This window comes from Trachurus japonicus, chromosome 1 (genome assembly GCF_045865225.1).
Source record: "Trachurus japonicus isolate A0001 chromosome 1, Traja_1.0".
Classification (NCBI taxonomy): Eukaryota; Metazoa; Chordata; class Actinopteri; order Carangiformes; family Carangidae; genus Trachurus; species Trachurus japonicus.
In genome coordinates this window covers 29040816-29062155 of record NC_140907.1, presented here as the reverse complement: position 1 = coordinate 29062155, position 21340 = coordinate 29040816, and the positions used below count along the sequence as shown (strand labels likewise).

The 21340-nt window shown below is 45.8% G+C and overlaps 1 protein-coding gene across 1 annotated transcript; it reads left to right on the top strand.

Annotated features, from left to right (window-relative positions):
- The first annotated feature begins 4325 nt into the window (after positions 1 to 4325).
- Positions 4326 to 19482, top strand: LOC146992157 (microfibril-associated glycoprotein 4-like). The gene is made up of 5 exons (XM_085789560.1): positions 4326 to 4908; positions 9341 to 9475; positions 10178 to 10274; positions 18774 to 18941; positions 19214 to 19482. Exons 1-5 carry the CDS (start codon positions 4816 to 4818, stop codon positions 19480 to 19482), a joined length of 762 nt encoding a protein of 253 aa, XP_085645686.1. The 5' UTR covers positions 4326 to 4815.
- The last annotated feature ends 1858 nt before the right edge of the window (positions 19483 to 21340 follow it).

Genomic DNA, 21340 nt, shown 5'->3' with positions numbered 1-21340 from the left:
AGAAAGAAGAAGAAGAAGAAGAAGAAGAAGAATTCCTAGGAATACAATAGTGTCCTGGCAGCTGCGCTGCCCGGACCCTAAAAATAGAAAAATTTGGCAGTTTCACTGATTTCACTACAAACAAATTTATTTTAGCTGGATTAACTTGACTGCAATTTTTTTCCCCCTGTTCCAAGTGGAAATTACATTTTGACTCTGTTGTTTCTAGGGGACAGTTTATCATTCACTGACTCCATGAAGTTCATCACCAATGACAAAGATCAGGATGTGTCGGATATAAACTGTGTTCAGTATTATCTTGGTGGATTCTGGTACGGCGGCTGCCACAGCACAAACCCCAACAGCCTGTATAGACAATACCCATCAAATATCATTGAGTCCAATCGTCAAAACCCACTGAAATATAAACCATTTTAATAAAGGATTAATACTTATTATGTAAATATTTACAGTTTTCACACTGATCTACCACAGTTAACTGAGTATTTTGGGGTTTGGACCCAGTGGTCACACAAAGCAATGCATTTTAAGTGACATGGGAACTATCAACTTTTGTTCAGATAGCTAGTTTTTCACTGTGTTAAACAGTTTTAGTTTGTTACCATGGAGTATTAGGGCCACATTGACAGTGATTTTAAATTGGATCGGCAAATTAGTGCTGTAGTGAAGTCCAGCTTCTTTCAGATTAGGCAGCTGGCAAAGGTGAAGCCTTTCCTCACACTGAAGCACTTTGAGACAGTGATCCACGCCTTTATAACATCTCGGCTGGATTACTGCAATGCACTTTGTTTTGGAGTCAGTCAGTCCTCCCTCGCACGTCTCCAGCTGGTGCAAAATGCAGCCACTCGCCTCCTAACTGGAGCACGTAAGAGGGAGCATATAACTCCCACCCTGGCCTCCCTCCACTGGCTGCCTGTGCACTTTACAGTCCATTTTTAGATTATTTTACTTGTTTTTAAGTCTTTAAATGGTCTGGCCCCCCCTTCCCTCTCTGAGCTCCTTCAACCCTATGCTCCTGCTCGGTGCCTCAGGTCAGCTGACCTGCTGCTCCTGGAGGTACCGAGGTCCAGACGGAAGCTCAGAGGGGACAGAGCTTTCTCCACTGCTGCTCCAAGATTATGGAACGAGCTACTGTTGCACATCAGACAAGTCTCCTCACTGTCCATTTTAAAACTAGTCTTAAAACCCATTTTTACTCCCTGGCTTTCAACTCTGCATGAGACTGTTCTTGTTTTAGCGTTTTTTGGTTTGCTTTTATTTATTATTTTATTGTTTCTAATTGCTTTTAAAAACAATGAAACAACTATTCTACTGTCTGATTGCCTTTGATTGTTTTATGTCTTTATGTACAGCACTTTGTTTTCAACTATGGTTGTTTTAAAGTGCTATATAACTGAAGTTGAGTTGAGTTGAGAGTTGAGTACGCACCTGATGTTGCCGCATTTTTCTTTTTTAAAAAATTTGCTAAATTTCTACATTCCTGTTTTTTTCTGTCAAGATGGGGTGCTGAGTGTACATTAATGAGAAATAAAATGAACTTTTTTGATTTTAGCAAATGGCTGCAATGAAACAAAGAGTGAAAATTTTAAAGGGGTCTGAATACTTGCCGTACCCACTGTATTTGCAATCAGAGGTGTAATAGAATATAGACAACTTATAATACATAATTTACATAATAATACTGTGACTTGTTAGGTCGTTAATCGTAACAAAGGAAACAAATTGGGTGTATTACACCAGACACCATCAAGAACACTGAAAAACAAGAAAATCGAAGGTGGCAATGAATACGGTAGAGGGGCCCACACCGATATTCTTTCAGGGGGCCCAGAATTCCTAGCAACTGCCCTGCCTCCATCAGGGTTGGAGAGCTGGGATGTTCGGGCATATAATCACTAGTCTCACTAGACTTAATGCCAACAATAACCTCTGAATCAAAATGATCATAAAATGTGTTTTATTTTTTTCTTTCTCACTCATCTTGTTTCAAAATCTCTGTTGAACAGGTGCATGCACTTCCTATGTTTTTATACCTGATGCATTTAAATTCAGTTTCCTGATTTTCTTTTTCATATCAAAGATTGTATTCAGTGATTATTGTTTGTGATTGATGCTGATCTGAGTGATTATCAAATAAATACACTTGATTGTTTTAACTTCAATGTTGTCATTTTTTAATATCAGTTTTATTCCACGTAGAAAATGATCTCACTGTTATTTATAAGGAGTTCATTTTATCCTCTATTTTTCTCAACTGGCAGTAGCCTACATGCTAATAATTAGCATTAAATACAAATAAAGATGAGACTGATTGGAACATCTTTAGTTTGTGTTATGTATTTAGTTGAGCTTTATAAGAGGGTTTGGGGGTGGCCCACTAGGGGGAGCTCCAGGCACAGGTCAAGGGGGGTTACTGCTTAGTTTGGTCCTGCTGCTGTTGTTGTTGTTGTGCGGTCCTCAGAGAGTGAGCCCGTGTTCCCTGTACTGTATCACAAAGTGCTATTAAATGCTCATGCATTCTACAGTCTACTCTCCGGTCATGCTTATAGATAAGAAGATCTAATACTGGCGACGAGGCGGATGTGTACGCTCCAGAGACTTGGAGACATACAAGGACTCACGCAGACCGAGTTACGAGAACGAACGGCAACAGCTAACAAGCGGCTAACGGCTAACAAGCGGCTAACAGGACACGGTAAAGTCGGACTTTCACTAGAGAAGCTACTCACTGTCAGATCATGGCTACTTTCGGGAGGATTGAAGAATTCTCTGGGGATAAAGAGGCTTCGTGGGAGGAGTACTCAGAGCGGCTGGAATGTTTTTTTTGTAGCAAATGAGATCGATGACGCTGAGAAGAAAAGAGCAGTGTTGTTGAGTGTATGCGGAGCAGCCACGTACTCCATGCTACGTTCCCTGGTGGCTCCAAAGAGACCGAGTGAGGTACCGTATGCTGAGCTGATTGGCAGTCTCCAGCGCCATTTCAGCCCAAGACCTTCTGAGATAGTGCAGCGCTTTCATTTTCACAACTGTAAGCAGCAGCCAGGTCAGTCCATTTCAGCATTCATTGCGGAGCTGAGGAAGCTATCAGTGCATTGCAATTTTGGAGACCAGCTTGAGAACATGCTCCGCGACCGGATTGTGTGTGGCGTGCGGGACCCAGCCCTGCAGAGACAGTTGTTATCGGAGCCGGCGCTGACCTTCAAATCGGCTGAGGAGAAGGCTATGGCAGCGGAGACAGCAGCTCTTAATGCGAGTATGTTGCGTATGGGACTATCTGCTCCCCAGTCAGAGGAAGTTCACAAGACAACTCACACAGCTGACATTAAAAAGGAGATGGGGGCTACGATGGAGGTGAAAAAAAAGTGTTTTCGCTGTGGAGCTTTTCATAGTCCCTCAGACTGTAAATTCAGCACGGCAGTCTGCCACTTCTGCAAGAAGAGGGGACACATCGCACGGGTCTGCATGAAGAAAGCTCAAACCAATACTGCCTCCAAGCCTGAGGACCAGCCTCAGGCTCAGACACATGCTGTTACATTGGAAAGCCTGGGCCAGGAGGAGTACTTCCTGCATCATACCTCCGCACACCAGCTGACACACAAGAGGGCGCCGTACACGGCAAAGGTAATCCTGAACAGAGTACCCCTTACTATGGAAGTAGATTCTGGTTCAGCATGCTCACTGATCAGTGAAGAGACATATCACAGCCTATGGCCAGCAGACCCACCAGCCATTATGCAGGTCACAGGGGTGCTCAAACAGTGGTCACAAGCCCAGCTACAGGTGCTAGGAAAGATTCAAGTGGAAGTCGAGTATCATGTTTTCAAAGGCACACTCTCACTTTTCGTGGTGGGAGGGGAAGGAGCAAGCCTGCTCGGCAGAGACTGGTTTCAACTACTAGGCATCGATGTGACGGGAGTGCACGCGATCCAGCACCAGTCGATACAGTCCATGCTGGAGGATTACAATGAGGTGTTTGGGGAGCTGGCGGCTTGCCAGGGACCACCTGTCTCTGTGGCCGTGGACCCAGAGGTAGCACCTAAGTTTTTCAAAGCGCGCCCAGTCCCTTTCGCGCTGCGTCCAAAAGTGGATGAGGCTTTGGACAAGCTGGTGGAGCAAGGTGTTCTGGTTCCAGTGAAGTATTCCAAGTGGGCCACGCCCATTGTGCCAATCTCTAAGAATGATGGGAGCCTCCGGATCTGTGGTGATTACAGATGCACGGTGAACACAGCTGTACTCCCAGATGTATACCCCCTACCAACTGTATCCGAACTGTTCTCCTCTCTGGCAGGGGGATACTGTTCACAAAACTGGATCTCAAGCAGGCGTACCAACAGCTTGTCCTGGATGAAAACGCAGCGGAGCTACTGACCATGAACACACACAGGGGACTTTTTAGGCCAACAAGGCTGCAGTTTGGAGTATCAACGGCTGTGGCTATTTTCCAGAGGTTCATGGACACCCTGCTGGCAGGAATTCCAGGAGTACAACCATATCTAGATGATATCCTCATTACAGGGAAATCTCCAGAGGAACATGCAGGCAGGCTGCAGGCAGTGCTGAGTCGGGTAGCAGAGGCAGGACTCCGGCTGCAGAAAGAGAAATGTGTGTTTGCTGCAACAGAGGTGGAGTTCTTGGGATTCCGCGTGGACAAGGAGGGAGTGCACCCCACAACAGAGAAGGTGGAGGCCATCAGGAATGCACCCACACCCAAGACAAAAACGGAGTTACAGGCGTTCCTGGGACTTCTGAACTTTTACAGTTGTTTTTTAGAGGGCAAAACGACTGTTTTGGAACCATTGCACCGACTGCTGGACCATGATACAGCCTGGGACTGGACTGCAGCCCACGATGCGGCCTACAGACAGGCAAAGGAACTGCTTCAGGCGGACGGCGTGCTGGCCCATTATGATGTGCGAAAGCCCATGGTGTTGGTTTGTGATGCCTCGCCATATGGGGTTGGGGCTCTGCTGAGCCACGTGGAGCCAGATGGACGCGAAGCACCTGTATGTTTTGCCTCAAGAACCCTCACCCCAACGGAACGGAACTACGCGCAGATTGACAAGGAGGCGCTAGCTGTTGTCTTTGCTGTGAAGAAGTTCAACCAGTACGTGCTGGGGAGAGAGTTTGTTATCTACACAGACCACAAGCCGCTGTTGGGGCTAATGCATCACTCCAGGCCGGTACCACAGATGATATCACCTCGCATGCTGCGCTGGAGTTTGATGTTAGGTGCGTACCATTATGAGCTGCGTTACAGGCCCGGAAAGAAGCTTGCTAATGCTGACGCCCTGAGCCGTCTGCCCCTGGCTCACGGAGGGGCTGAGGTCCCACCCCCGCTGGAGGTGTTGTTGCTGGAAATGGTCCCTCAGGCTCCACTCCACGCAGGACGGATCAGCAGCCTGACACAGAAGGATCCAGTGCTGTCTCGTGTGTTGCACTGGTTGCTCCATGGCTGGCCGACAGGGAGGCAGGAGGAGCGTTTCCAGCCTTTCACCCAGCGGCGTGACGAACTGTCTGCACACAAGAACTGTGTGCTCTGGGGGAGCAGGGTGGTGGTGCCCCTGGCAGCGAGAGCTGACGTCCTGAAAATGCTGCATGATGCTCACCCAGGGATCGTCCATATGAAGGCCCTGGCGAGGAGCTATGTCTGGTGGCCTGGCATGGATAAAGAGGTGGAGAGGGTCGTGAGAGCCTGTGAGGCCTGCCAGCTCACCCGTCATAACCCACCCAAGGCTCCGCTGCACCAGTGGGAGTGGACCACCAAGAAGTGGTCGAGAATCCACATCGATTTTGCAGGACCGTTTCAGGGGAAGACATTTCTGATCGTGGTGGATGCCCACTCGAAATGGCTGGAGGTGTCTGTCATGCCATCTATGTCTTCTGGTGCTGTCATCAACATGCTGCGGCTGCTGTTTGCTACTCATGGTATCCCTGATGTCCTGGTGTCGGACAACGGCACAGCTTTCACGTCTACCGAGTTCAAGGTTTTCACCCAGAGAAATGGAATCAGGCACGTGACAACGGCACCGTATCATCCCTCCTCTAATGGTCAAGCTGAGAGGATGGTGCAAACTACAAAGGATGCTCTGCGGAGGATAGCCGTCGGGGACTGGCAGACTCGGTTGGCCCGTTTCCTGCTGGCCCAACACATCACACCAAACTCAACGACCGGGAAGAGCCCCGCAGAAATGCTGATGGGTCGTCGGCTGATGACCGCACTGGATCGCCTGCACCCAGACTCGCAGGATGAGGTCCGCACAAAGCAAGAGGAGCAGGCCTGTAGCCAACAACGAGGGCCGAGGCTGTTTCAACCTAGGGACTCTGTGTTTGCCCGCAGTTACACAGGGGCAAGATGGATGCCTGCGGTGGTGGAGAGGGCCACGGGGCCAGTGTCATACAGTGTGAGAGCCCCTGATGGCCAGGTACATCGGCGCCATGTGGACCAGTTGAGAGGGCGCGAGCCAGAAGTAACTGAGGGGGAGTCTCCCCAGCCCCCGCCTGCTATTGAGTCTCTGCCCCGAGAAGGAGCCCAAGAGGGGGTAGAGTCACAGTCGGGGGGGAGAGAGACAAGGGCTCCAGTGGAAGTGGGGCATTCTTCAAGCAGCCCCACAAGCTCCTCTTCAGTGCCTGTTCGCCGTCAGCCCTGCAGGCCCAGAGTTCGTCCCAAAGGGTGGGACGATTATGAACACTAACTAGGGGAAAGGAGTGTTATGTATTTAGTTGAGCTTTATAAGAGGGTTTGGGGGTGGCCCACTAGGGGGAGCTCCAGGCACAGGTCAGGGGGGTTACTGCTTAGTTTGGTCCTGCTGCTGTTGTTGTTGTTGTGCGGTCCTCAGAGAGTGAGCCCGTGTTCCCTGTACTGTATCACAAAGTGCTATTAAATGCTCATGCATTCTACAGTCTACTCTCCGGTCATGCTTATAGATAAGAAGATCTAATAGTTTGCAAGTCATGAACTGGAGTGTTGGATAAATGAAAAATTTGAGCAGATGATGGTGCTGGAGGAGAAGTCATGTCGTCATCAGAGTCATCACAGTTCATCCTGTTTGGATCATGTGTCTAAAGTTCACAACACTAACTTCATAGCGGCACTAAAGGATTAAAATTAATATGATTTGACATTTGGTGACCATGAATATCTGTCCAAAGATTTATATCAGTAATATAAGTCTAAACTTTAGGCTACAATGTCTCTTTAATTTTTTTTTTTTTTTTACCTTTGTTGTTTTTCATCTGCTGCTGTAACAAGTCAATTTTCCACCTCAAGCTGTATCTTCAAAATAAAGCTAATAATAATTTCCCGACCCTGCTCCTCCTCAACCTTCTCCTCTTCCTCCTCCTCATTCACTGTTGGAGAAATAATTAGGATCCAAAACAAATGGCCAGTTGTGATCGAGGATCTTTATTTCCCACATTCAATGATACAAATGAAAGTATCCAAAAGTGTTCAAAAAGTCAGAAAAATACTCATCAAAGCGTCAATAAAACTTCACAAAAATGATTAGAAAAGACGGAGACGAAGTTCAGTGCATTAGAGTTTACACCCAAAAAAAATGGACATAAAGCCGAGCCTGTCCCGGACCAGACTAAACTTCTTATCTCTGTGACTTTGTTTTTATACTGTACTGTAAAAGCCCTGCCTTCTTATTAAAATGAGAGGTGAACATGACACTTCTTCCCCAGTGTACGCCCTGTGATTTGTCCAGATGTCATGTTGCGATCTTTCATCAACATAATCTCCACCCTATACGGGGACTGTATCACATTTTGCCACGTAGCGAGTTCACCCAAGTTCAGCGTCTTTGGCACCACTCTATCTTGCCGGTGGCCGTTATCTACATTGCCCGACCTTGACTCCCCCTGCAGGTGGCTGCACAGGCGAACTTAACGGTGCTTTCCCACGCTTTGCACTCATCTCACCTCTACCTTCTCAGAACTTTTCAATTTTACACTACATGTCCCCCCTGTGAGACTTGAAAGTCTCATTAAAGTAAAAAATCACATATAAAGCATGATTACAGATGGTAATGACAAGACAATCAGTAGGTAAAGAGTTTCAGAAGGTCAGAACAAGTAGGAGTTTTTAGCAAATTATCGTTGTGTTTAACAGAATCAGTTGTATACTCAAGATTAGTTGCAACTCATAATAGTGGTAGCAATAAAAATACTACAAATCCTCAGTAACTGCTCAACTTAAATTGTCAATGTATTTAACCACAAAGATGAATACTATAAGTTTTTACAGTTAACAGATAGGCTAAACATCTGTCTCCTGCATATGTGGTTGTTGGCAAATTGTTTACATGGTATTGCTACACTTTATTTTGCAGGTTGCCATTATCTACGTTGTCCGACCTTCACTCCCCCTGCAGGTGGCTGCACACGCGAACTGAACAGTGCTTTCCCACGCTTCACACTCACCCCTTCCTTCTCTATCATGCTTTTCCTTTTTTTTTACCCAACATAGCCTGTATAAAAACAGGACCACGACAGACATCTCCACTTTCGAGACTCCAACCTTTCAGAGTTTTTCCCTTCACCTCCACGACAGCGACATGGGTCTTTGGGTAAGTTGAGCAGCTGACTCTCTCACATTTAATTTACACTAAATATTGTGTGTATCTGTTTTTGTGTAAGTAGGCCTAGTTTCTGTTTCATCCTGAAAGTGTATCTGAAATATCAACCATTTTAATAAAGGATTAATGCTTATTTTGTAAATATTTTCAGTTTTCACTCTGATCTACCACAGTTAATTGAGTACTTTGGGGTTTAGACCCAGTGGTCACACAAAGCAACAAGTCACCATCAACTTTTGTTTAGCTAGCTAGTTTTTCACTGTGTTTAACACACGCAATTTGTTATGACTGAGTATCAGGGCCACGTTGAGAAAGAAAAATCACAGACTTTGAGAATAAGGTTTTAAATTTACGAGAATAAAGTGATACATTTATGAGATAATAAAATCATGATATTACAAGAATGAAGTCATAATTTTACGAGAAAAAAGTCAATATTATGAGAACAAAGTCATGAATTTATGAGAGTAGAGTCATTATGTTTGGTGCATTATGTAACAACTGAATACAAAATGTGGCTTTTTTTATATTGCATTATTACACCATGAAGTGAAAATTTAATACATTATTACAAAGTGCAGCGATGGTGATTCCTCAATCCTGATCCTTCTCGACTTGAGCGCTGCTTTTGACATGTTGGATCACACATGATGCTGAACCCCTAAATTAATATATAAATAAAGTTCATTATCATATTATTATTGTCTACCCAGGTAACACTGTTACTGGGGCTGCTGGTTTTGGTGGCATCGGACCAGAGCTACCTGCCCATTGACTGTGATGACGTGTATCGCCATGACAACACCAGCTCCAGTGGGGTGTACACCATCTACCCAGGAGGCCCCACCTCACCCCTGCACGTCCTCTGTGACATGGACACTGACGGGGGCAGATGGACCGTCAGTACACTACACCTCATATCTGATTAGATTTCAGATTTGATGACGAGACTTAAAAAGACAATTCAAAAGTGGAGCCATTGATAAAAAAAAAGTATTGTTTCAGTTTTCAACAAGTGTTGTGACTTCTCTCCTTTGAGACTTGTCACTTAAATGATCATCATCTGATTTGTCAGCTGTCAGAGTTCACATCCTGTGCAGCTTGCACAGTTTTCTTCATACAAAAATAAAATTTAAAAAAAACATTAGTTTATTTAAATAAATAAAAATCCCTGATTTTGTTGACCTGAAATTATATATGTTGTATAGCCGAATCAAATATAGCCTAATAATAAAACATTTTAAAATCAATTTTCTCATGAAGTAGCCCAAGTAAACAACATTTACAGAAGCAAACACTTGTTTTTACAAAGTCTGAGGAAGTTACCAGTGTCCATGTTGTATAATTTAGTTAGTCCATCACCACAGCAGTTTGTTGTGATGATGTTCATATCAGGAATCTCTGTCACTTAAACATGTGACAGAGCACAGTGTGACAGAAAAATAAAAGACACTACAGCAACTGTGATTGCTGTTTACAGACCAGATAGTCATCAAACTCACCTGGCTCAGTTGAAGATTTTTTTTAAGTGATCTCAAGTCCTGCTAATTGAATACAGTTTTATTTTTGGTTGACTGAATTGTTGTGATTCTCCCTTTCAGGTCTTTCAGAGGAGGTTGGATGGGAGTGAAAACTTCTACAGGCCATGGGAACATTACAAGAACGGATTTGGGAATGTAGCAGGGGAGCATTGGCTGGGTGAGTCCTAGAGGGAGAATTACATTAAAGTATCTTTGCATTAAATATGCTCTCATTTTGTGTTTTCGGTCACTACAGGCAGCAGATTTTACAAAAAAGTAAAAGAAGCTGCACAACCTGCAGCAGCAGCACATGTCAGTCAGACAGTCAGTGAGTGCCTGGTGAACACAGCAGAACATTTAGCAGTGAAACTGAAAGTATAGAAATATTATAGAGCCTTTTTTTTTTTTTTACAAAGGAGGTTAAATCGAAAGCAACTGGACTTAGCTATTTGTCTAGGAAGACGTTTCACCTCTCATCCAAGAGGCTTCATCAGTTCATGTACGCAACTGACCAGGCTGAGACTGGTCCAACTATCTGGTGTGGAGACTCACTATTTAACCTCTTGTGTGGGCGTTCACAAGGGTGATGATGTCACTGGTTCCCCTTTTGTGCTCCAAGTGCCAACGACAGTCGTTTAAATGACTGTCTTTGATGGAAAGTTGGTTTCGACTTCGTTGGTGCCCTATTGTGTTATAACGACAGTCGTTGGACCCACTTGCCCCTTGTGAACAGTGGTTGTTCTTTGAGGCTAGATTGTTGAATCTCCTGGGAAGGGATGAAAGGGCAGCATTGTAAATTGGAGATAGGTGGTGTCTCAGACCACCTCCCCTGTTGAGGGATGGTTTCTCTACTTTCACATGGATGGCTTCTTTCACTCCTCTTTCAAACCATCTGTCCTCTCTGTCTAGGATTTGGACATTGCTGTCCTCAAAGGAGTGGGCTTTCTCCTTGAGATGTAAATGGACAGCAGAGTCCAGGCCTGAGGAGTTTGCTCTCCTGTGTTGGGCCATGCGTTTATGCAGTGGTTGTTTTGTTTCTCCAATGTAGAGGTCTTTGCATTCCTCGTTGCATTGGACTGCATACACCAGATAATCTGGTCGAAACCAACTTTCCGAAAGACAGTCATTTTAACGACTGTCGTTGGCACTTGGAGCACAAAAGGGAACCAGTGACATCATCACCCTTGTGAACGCCCACACAAGAGGTTAAATAGTGAGTCTCCACATGTCATAACATGGTGTTTTGAACCAGCCTTAGTGTGTTTTGGACAACAGTGTCAGTGCACCTGAACGCACCATGAGGAGCTGGAGGTGACAGCTGCATTAAATTAACTAATCAGTGTGGAGTGGTATGAAGACTGTGTTTCAGACATTCAGTGTGAAGACTGGCTGTGAAGAGGAGGCTGCTGTGCTGTGCTGTGCTGGACTGTGTTGGGCAGAGGACTCCCCCCACTTACCTGGAACCCCCCCCCCCTCACAGAGGATCACTGGCACCCTAAAGAAGAGGAAAGTTGGATACTTTTCCATGTTCACCTCTCTCTGGTTCTAACTCTCTCCTAGAAATCAACAGGCTGGAGGAGAGCAAGCTCAACAAAGGCTGAGGCATCAAACGGTGTAGTACTGCGGAAGGAGTGGGCCCCTTCCCCCTTGGAGTTCTACTAAAGCCTCATGATGAGAGGAATCTAACAAGAGTCGAGGTAACGAGACCTCTGTCTTATCAATTTTGGTTTTTATTATAAACCATCTCCTGGACTTGTTTTAAATCTGTGCTGTGTCCTTTTAGGAATAGATTGTCCTGCTGCCCCTCCCCTGATTGAAGGCCGTGCTGCATCTTAAATCCAGCCCAACAGAAATGCACATTCTATTGTGAATAAACAGTGTCTCCCCTTTTATTCCAACTTGTGTCTTGTTATTTTAACTCAACGTGGTTCCCAACCAATCCAAGTTCTAGAACCTTTTAAACTTTTAAGCTTTTATTCCTAATTGTGTGGTGTGACATATTTTGGCGTTGTTTTGGCAGGACTTGGACTGTAGTGTTGGGACCTCATTGGGTTAATATACTAGACCAGGAATTATGGCAAATCCAGCACCTGCCATGGTGGCACCCTTTTTCATAGGGGCACCCTGGGCCCCAAAATTCACCGGCCATGGCCTGGATTTTAATGAGTGGAGAAACCAGATGCAAGCCATTCTCAGAGCACAGGTATGGACTGAAGCACAACAATGTGACTTCATCATTAGTACTCTCGAAGGAGAAGCCAGACGAGAAGTCTTGATTTTGGATGAAGACGAGAGAGCCACTCCTGCAATGATATTTGACTTTCTTGACGAACTGTATGGTGATAGAGAGTTTATTGGTTCACTACGATCTATGTTTTTTGACTGCAGACAAAAGCCAGCAGAAACTGTTCGAGCCTATGCTCTTCGCCTTCGGGAGCTGGGTAAGAGACTGCAGTCCAGAGACCCTCAAGCTCCTGCACGGATGGATGTCCAGCTACGTGACCAGTTCGTCACAGGGCTGCAACCAGGAGCCATTCGAAGTGGGGTAAGAAAACAACTTAGAGAGACCCCAGATTTTACATTTGCTAGGACTCGGCAAATGGCTCTAGACATGGAGATGGACCAAGTGGAGGGGGATCGGCTAGAGTCGACATGTGCCTCTGTTACCGAAAGGAGGGTGGCGCCAAACCTGACAACAAGCTGGAAAGCAGAGCTTAAGGATGAAATACTGGAGGAGGTGAAGGGACATATATGTGAGGTCATACAACAGGAGTTCCAGAGGCTCCGCTCCTCCCCAGTGCAACAGGTAACTCCCCCTCATAATAGCCCAATCAACCATCAATGCTACCCTCGCAGCCCTACACCTTACCAGCAAAGGGGAGATCGGAGGCCACGTAGCCCAAGCCCTAGGAGACCACACCAGCAGGAGAGACTCCAAACTAGGGATTCAGGGAGGAGGTCGAGAGCCACTTCTAGAGCACATGCACAGCACCATAATTCCGCCAAAGACACAAGTTTTGGTTTGAGGTGGGATGAGCAAGGCCGACCTATATGTAAGCGGTGTGGAGTAAGTGGCCACCTCTACAGAGAATGCCCACAGCAAGATTTAAACTGCTGAACCCAGTTACCACGGGCCAGGTGACTGGTAGCCATACAGCGGCCCAGAATGAACTTGCCAGAGAAGCTGTAGTTGGGTCTTGCCCAAAAGTCCCAGTGACCTTTAACGGTAAAACTGTGAGTTGTATAATGGACACGGGCTCACCTGTGACATTAATGTCTGAAACCTGTTTTAACCGTCTTTTCCCCATGCAGGAAGTAGGTCCTGTTGGAGACCTCAAGTGGCTACGGCTAAGGGCAGCCAACAAGACCAAGATACCCTATGTAGGTTACGCCATGATGGATGTAAAAGTGGGGGACCTGGCACTGGGTGAGTTGGGAGTCGTCATCACTGAGGATATAACTGGTGACCCAAATGAACCACCTCTGTTGGGTATGAACATTATCCAGTGTTGTTGGCATGCAGTTGGACCTGATTCACAGGCAAAACATAACTTTGCTTCTGCCCCAAACCCAGTGAAAAGGGCCTGGGAAATGTCATTTGAGGTTTGCAGACGCATTGACGTGACACCCCCTTCTGGGACCCTTCGGCCAGCCTATAAGTCCCCTGTTTGTGTTCCAGGCCAGAGTGAGATCTTGCTCTGGACGAGAGCGCCATCCAGTGTCCTCGATGGAGATAGTGTATTGGTGGAACCCTTGGAAGAGTCCGGGCTGGTCTCTGCTGCTAGAGCGTTGGCTACTGCAACCCGTGGACGAATACCAGTACGGGTAAGAAACCTGGCCCCTTACCCTATATGGTTAAAGCGCTATCAATCCATTGCCACTTCTTCAGCCTGTCCATCTGACATAAGAGAAATGGAGGACCTCATCCTAAAAGAAGTCAGCCCTGGTGTTGTGGAGGTGGGTGTAGGACAGGTGAGCACCGACTGCAAGGACGAGATTGTACAAAATCTGTGTTTCCAAGGTGATGGCTTGACTAACATCCAACAGGAGAAGATGCAGGCCATGTTGCATAATTGGGGACATTTGTTTGCAAAGCATGACGAGGACTTCGGGTGTACAGGACAGGTGCAACACAACATCCCCACTGGTGTAGCGGCACCAATCCGTGAGCGGTACCGGCCCATCCCGCCAACCATGTACCAGGAAGTCCGTGGCCTCCTGAAGGACATGTTGAAAGCCGGAATCATAAAAGAGAGCTCCAGCCCATGGGCCGCCCCCATTGTCCTCGTCCGCAAGAAGAGTGGTGAGTTGCGTTTTTGTGTTGACTATCGCAAACTAAATGCTGTCACTCATAAAGATGCCCACCCACTACCACGCATTGAAGAGGCATTAACCACTCTCTCCAAGGCTGAATACTACTCCACTCTGGACCTGGCCAGCGGCTACTGGCAGGTGGAGGTTGCACCTCAAGACAGAGAAAAAACTGCCTTTTGTACCCCATTTGGGTTATATGAGTTTGAACGCATGCCCTTTGGCCCCTGTAACGCTCCTGCAACGTTTCAGAGGCTGATGCAGAGATGCCTGGGGGGTCTAGTCTCTGACTCTGCATTAGTATACCTGGATGATGTCATCGTCTTCTCTGCCGACTTTGAAACCCACATGAACGACCTCGAAAAGGTATTTAAAAGACTGTCTAGTTTTGGCTTGAAGTTACGCCCTGACAAATGTGCTTTATTCCAGAGGCAGGTGAAGTTCCTCGGACATGTGGTGAGTGGAGAAGGAGTGGCTCCAGACCCTGAAAAGATATCCTGTGTGCAAAACTGGGTCATACCACAGACTGTCAGTCAAGTAAGGTCATTTCTCGGCTTTGCTGGCTATTACCGGCGCTTCATTGCTGGCTTCTCCAAAGTAGCACAGCCACTTAATGCCCTTTTGGCCGGTGTCCCCAAAAATGAGAAGAAAACAATGGTACAATGGTCCACAGAGTGTGAGGAGGCCTTCAAAACCCTGAAGGAGGCACTTGCTCAAGCCCCAGTTCTTGGTTTTGCAGATTTTGCCCTCCCCTTCAGAGTTTACACTGATGCCAGCCTCACAGGCTTAGGTGCAGTTCTTGCACAGGTTCAGGAAGGAAAAGAACGTGTGATAGCCTATGCCAGCCGCAGCCTCCATCCAGCAGAACGGAACGATGCTAATTATAGTTCGTTCAAGCTTGAATTTCTCGCTCTAAAATGGGCTGTGACTGACAAGTTTAAAGACTTCCTCTGGGGCACGCAGTTCACTGTGTTTACAGATAACAATCCCCTTGTTCACCTTCAGTCGGCTAAATTGGGGGCCGTTGAACAACGCTGGGCAGCTCAGCTTGCTAATTTCCACTTCGATGTGAAGTATAGGCCAGGAAAAGAAAATGCTAACGCTGATGTGCTGTCTCGACTCCCACCACAGGTCCAAAGCTCCCATCCTCCAAAAGAAACCTCTGAAATCGAGGCTTGTACAGTGCATGCTGTATGGGCCCCTGGCCACTGGCAGTCATTACAGGAGGGAGACGTCACCATTCAGCGCCTGAGGTATTACATCAGCAGAGAACAGCCACCTACAAAAAGAGAGCGCAGTAAAGAGCCGCAGCTGTGACCCGACTCCTTAGGCAGTGGGACCGCCTTGAAATGGTGGATGGAGTGTTGATTCGGTGGGTCCAGGACCCCGCCTCTAAAGAATTAATGTCTCAGATTCTTGTCCCCCTACAGCATCGTTGGGCCACATGGGATGAGTACCACAGACGCCAAGGCCACTTGGGTGCTGCAAAGATCTGTTCCACCCTCCGTAGAGCTTTCTATTGGCCTCAGATGGAAAAAGATGTGGCCGAGTGGACATCCAGGTGTGAAAGATGCATTCGACGTAAGTCACATCCTGAAGGTAAAGCACCCATGATGTCCATTATTACACATGCCCCCCTTGAAGTCGTAGCTCTTGACTTTTTGACCTTGAGTCGACCTACAGATGCATACCAGTATGTACTTGTAGCAACTGATCTATTCACAAAGTATGCATGGGCCATCCCCACACGGGACCAAACGGCAAGTACCACAGTCAAAGCTATCCTCAAACACATAATTCAGACTGTGGGATGTCCTGAACGTTTCCACTCGGACCAAGGTGCAAACTTTGACTCTGCTTTGATGAAAGAACTTTGTCAATATTATGGATGCAGGAAAAGCAGGACAACACCCTACCATCCGGAGGGCAACGCCACCTGTGAGCGTTGGAACCAGACCCTGCTCAACATGTTGGGTACCCTGGAAATCGAACAGCGTTCAAGGTGGGTCCAGCATTTGCCAGAACTGGTTCAGGCCTATAATAATTCCACGCATGCTTCGACAGGCTATACCCCCCACTTTCTCATGTATGGCTGGAATGCCCGCCTCCCAGTGGAGGTAGCATCTGGAGTGTGGAAGCCCACCACCATGGTTACCACAGAACAGTGGGTACAATATCACCATGAAAGACTGGCTCTGGCCTACCAAAAAGTGGGTGAAAATCTCGCCAAAGCCTCCTCCAGAGACAAGGAGCGCTACGACCGAAAGGCGAAGTTCCAACCTTTTCTCCCTGGTGAGCGGGTGTTGGTACACACAACTCGCCGCTACGACCAAGGGAAACTCGCTGACAGATGGGAACCACATGTCTATGTGGTGGTCAAGCAACCTGCCTCACCTGGGGGACCAACATACCAGGTACGGCCAGAAGGTAAGGAGGGCCCCCTCCGGACCATTCACCGCAATAGATTACGTCTGTGTACTTTCCATAATCTTGTGCAGGAAGAAATCCAACCAGCCAACGATGATGCCCGTGGCCCCGTGGCAGACATGGCAACTCAATGGCTGATGCTAGCCTCCCATAGGACAGTCCATGAGGCCAGAGAAGATGACCGCCCAGTTTCTCCAGCCCGACGCTCACGAAGAACAAACGTAGGCCAGCCACCGGAGCGTTATGGCTGGTGAGTGCAAAATATAACTGATGGGGGGAGGTTGCCACCAGAACCTACAGGAACAATTGGGTCCCCGAGGACGTGGACAGGAAAAAGTGGGGGAGTGTGTCATAACATGGTGTTTTGAACCAGCCTTAGTGTGTTTTGGACAACAGTGTCAGTGCACCTGAACGCACCATGAGGAGCTGGAGGTGACAGCTGCATTAAATTAACTAATCAGTGTGGAGTGGTATGAAGACTGTGTTTCAGACATTCAGTGTGAAGACTGGCTGTGAAGAGGAGGCTGCTGTGCTGTGCTGTGCTGGACTGTGTTGGGCAGAGGACTCCCCCCACTTACCTGGAACCCCCCCCCCTCACAGAGGATCACTGGCACCCTAAAGAAGAGGAAAGTTGGATACTTTTCCATGTTCACCTCTCTCTGGTTCTAACTCTCTCCTAGAAATCAACAGGCTGGAGGAGAGCAAGCTCAACAAAGGCTGAGGCATCAAACGGTGTAGTACTGCGGAAGGAGTGGGCCCCTTCCCCCTTGGAGTTCTACTAAAGCCTCATGATGAGAGGAATCTAACAAGAGTCGAGGTAACGAGACCTCTGTCTTATCAATTTTGGTTTTTATTATAAACCATCTCCTGGACTTGTTTTAAATCTGTGCTGTGTCCTTTTAGGAATAGATTGTCCTGCTGCCCCTCCCCTGATTGAAGGCCGTGCTGCATCTTAAATCCAGCCCAACAGAAATGCACATTCTATTGTGAATAAACAGTGTCTCCCCTTTTATTCCAACTTGTGTCTTGTTATTTTAACTCAACGTGGTTCCCAACCAATCCAAGTTCTAGAACCTTTTAAACTTTTAAGCTTTTATTCCTAATTGTGTGGTGTGACACACACACCAGATAGTTGGACCAGTCTGGTCAGATGCTACATGAACTGATAAAGCCTCTTGGATGAGAGGTGAAACGTCTTCCTAGACAAATAACTAAGTCCAGTTGCTTTCGATTTAACCTCCTTTGAAATTAAATTAAATACTATGACCTGGGCAAATGAGAATATGCACCGGCTTATAGAGCCTTGGTGCAAGAGGTGAAGTGGAATCAGAGCTGTGTGTGTGTGTGTGTGTGGTCGGTCCACCTCGCTGCCTGGAGTGAATTGCGTGTATGTTCATTCCTCTTCTCGGGCAGTGGGTGCACCACATTTGTTTATCACGGACCTTTATCTACGAGGTTACTGTAGGACTCATGTGTGTTCTTTTTTTTTATTATTGTCTAGGATATAGATCTATCAAGATCAAACAGCAGTGACAAGTGTCGTCATATTTTCATGAATATATTGTATTTGCGTTAATATTGTTTACATGATAATGTTCTTCATTTTTCTGTATTTTTTGACAGTGTTTGATTGCTTCTATAGGCTACAGTATTTGGCCTGTGATATGTGTTATGTATGTACGTGATTGGAGATCGGAATCAGCTGCATGGCTTTGTGTTAAATAGTGGACACACCCACTGACCTGGTAACGCTGAGGACGGCTGTTTGCCGAAACGCATCCGTTACTCGCTGCCGAGCAGTTTTTATGAATTAAAAAGTATTTAACTTCAAGTGAGTGCTGTCACAACCTTTCTTTTGTTTTGAATTTTTTGGACTGGCACCCGTTCTACCTTTTACACGTGGAGTTGAGCACGCCAAGTCTGTTGATTATCTCCTCAGGTCTGGACAACATCTTCCTGCTGACGATGAGGAAGAAGAACGAGCTGCGGGTGGACATGGAGGACTTTGAGGGAGCGGAGGCCTTTGCTCAGTATTCGTCTTTCTTCGTCGACACTGAGAGGGAAGGATATCAGCTGGATCTGGGCGGCTTCACAGGAGGAACGGCAGGTGAGGGTCACTTCATGGAAATATTTCCTTTTCTTACTTTTAGGTATTCAACAATGAGCCAGGTGAAGGCTGAATGTTACACTGTGGGCAAACAGGCAAAAAAATACTACATGATTTTTGTGAATTCTGTAAAAATAATTTTAGAAAATAGAAAAATTTGGCAGTTTCACTGATTTCACTGTATAAACAAACAAATTTCTTTTAGCTGGATTGACTGCATCTTTTCCCCTCCCTTTCAAATTGAAATTACATTTTGACTCTGTTGTTTCTAGGGGACAGTTTAACATACCACAACTCCATGAAGTTCACCACCTATGACAAAGACCAGGATGTGTCGGGTGTAAACTGTGCTCAGTATCATCTTGGTGGATTCTGGTACAGCGACTGCCACGACGCAAACCCCAACGGCCTGTACGCACCTGATGGTGTCAACTATAATTATGTCTCAATTGAATGGTCCACATGGAAAGGCAGGAACTACTCCTTTAAGACCATCACCATGAAAATCAGATCAGTCGCTAAGTATCCATGCACTTATTGATCTGATCAGCTGTAGATCAATGAGATAATCACGCCCTCCATCAGGGTTGGAGAGCTGGGATGTTCGGGCATATAATCACTAGTCCGACTGGACTTAATGCCAACAATAACCTCTGAATCAAAATCATCATAAAATGTGTTTTTTTTTTCCTATCTTGTTTCAAAATCACTGTCAGACATGATAACTCTGTTGAACAGGTGCATGCACTGATGTATTGAAATTCAGTTTCTTTGTATGTTTTTTTCTGATGAAAAAAACTGTTTAGTGATGATTATTGTTTGTGATTTGCTTTTCTGAGCAATAAATAAATAAACTTGATTGTTTTAACTCTGTTTTTATTTTTGAAGTTGTCATTTTTTTGTGTCAGTTTCATTCCTCGTAGAAAATGATCTCATAATGATTTAGGTATTTCCTGTATTATTTTTCAACTAGTAGTAGCCTACATGCTAATTAGCATTAAATACAAATTAAAGATGAGGCTGATGGGAACATCTTTAGTTTCTCAAGTCATGAACTGGAGTGTTGGATCAGTTTTATTACGAGTTCAATTTTTTCAATCTATTCTTTTCAGCCAGCAGTACATGCTAAGTTGCACTAAATGAACTTAAGTGTTGGGTAAATTAAGAATTTGAGTAGATGATGGTGCTGGAGGAGAAGTCATGTGATCAACAGAGTCGTCACAGTTCATCCTGTTTGGATCATGTGTCTAAAGTTCACAACACTACTGTCAACCTCATGGTGGCACTCAAGGAAAAGTTATTATGATTTGACATCTGGGAACGATGAATATCGGTCCAAAGATTGGTATCGGTAATATAAGTCTAAACTTTAGGCTACAATGTCTCTTTTTTTTTTTCTTTTTTTTTACCTTTGTCGTTTTTCATTTGCTGCTGTAACAAGTACATTTTCCATCAGTGGGATCAATAAAAAGTCTTGTCTTATCTGCATTTATGATGGAAACAACCTCAAGCTTTACAGGATCTTCAAAACAAAGCTAATAATAATTTTCTAACCCTGCTCCTCCCCATCCTTCTCCTCTTCTTCCTCCTCCTCCTATATAGCCTGTATAAAACATTTGTTTTAATGGCTGACCAGGCTGGCCTCCTTGGCAGCAAGTAACAACACTATTAACTTGCTAGCTAGCAGGGTGACACAGTAAAGTTATGTTAAGTGAGTAGCCTATTATTATTATTATAATAATATGAAAGTGTAAAAGTTAACAAGCTATTGGTGCTATGAAACTGAGCTATGCCCAAGGAAAACATTTAAAAATCACTCTCTTATCGAGGGGGGGCGTGGAAATGTTCTTATCAGCCAAAGGGGGGCCCAGCAGAGAAAGTTTGGGAACCACTGAATTAAAGTAAAACTGTCTTTTGTTTTTTTGTCATATCAGTTGAACGTACACCTCCAGTGAGACAGCAACACCTGCCCATCATGAAGACGACATGTCACATGCTTACACCATAACTGGATATTTGGAATAAAAAAAGTTTAAATTTCATACATTTTTTGTTGGTGTTCGATTATTTATAAAATTATGGTGATAAACACTGGTTGGAGGGGCCCCCTGGGGATTTTTGCTTAGGGCCCCAGCAGACTCTAAAATCGCCTCTGCTGACCAGCTATAAAAACAGGACCACAGCAGACATCTCCACCTTCGAGACACTTTTCCCTTCACCTCCTCTTTTTTAGGATATCAAGCTCGATCTGGGCGGCAGGTGAGGGTCACTTCAGTGGAAATGTTTCCTTTTCTTACTTTTAGGTATTCAACAATGAGCCAGGTGAAGACTGAGGGCCCTAGTTTTGTAGACCGGGTGAAGTCTAACCTCAGGGCAGCTTCGCCACGTCAACAGGGTGT

Excerpts from the sequence above, each read along its gene's own strand:
- LOC146992157 (XM_085789560.1), top strand. The coding sequence starts at position 4,816 with ATGATACAGCCTGGGACTGGACTGCAGCCCACGATGCGGCCTACAGAC. Across the intron at positions 9,476-10,177 it reads CTGACGGGGGCAGATGGACC|GTCTTTCAGAGGAGGTTGGA; the intron begins GTCAGTACACTA and ends TCTCCCTTTCAG. Across the intron at positions 18,942-19,213 it reads CTTCACAGGAGGAACGGCAG|GGGACAGTTTAACATACCAC; the intron begins GTGAGGGTCACT and ends TGTTGTTTCTAG.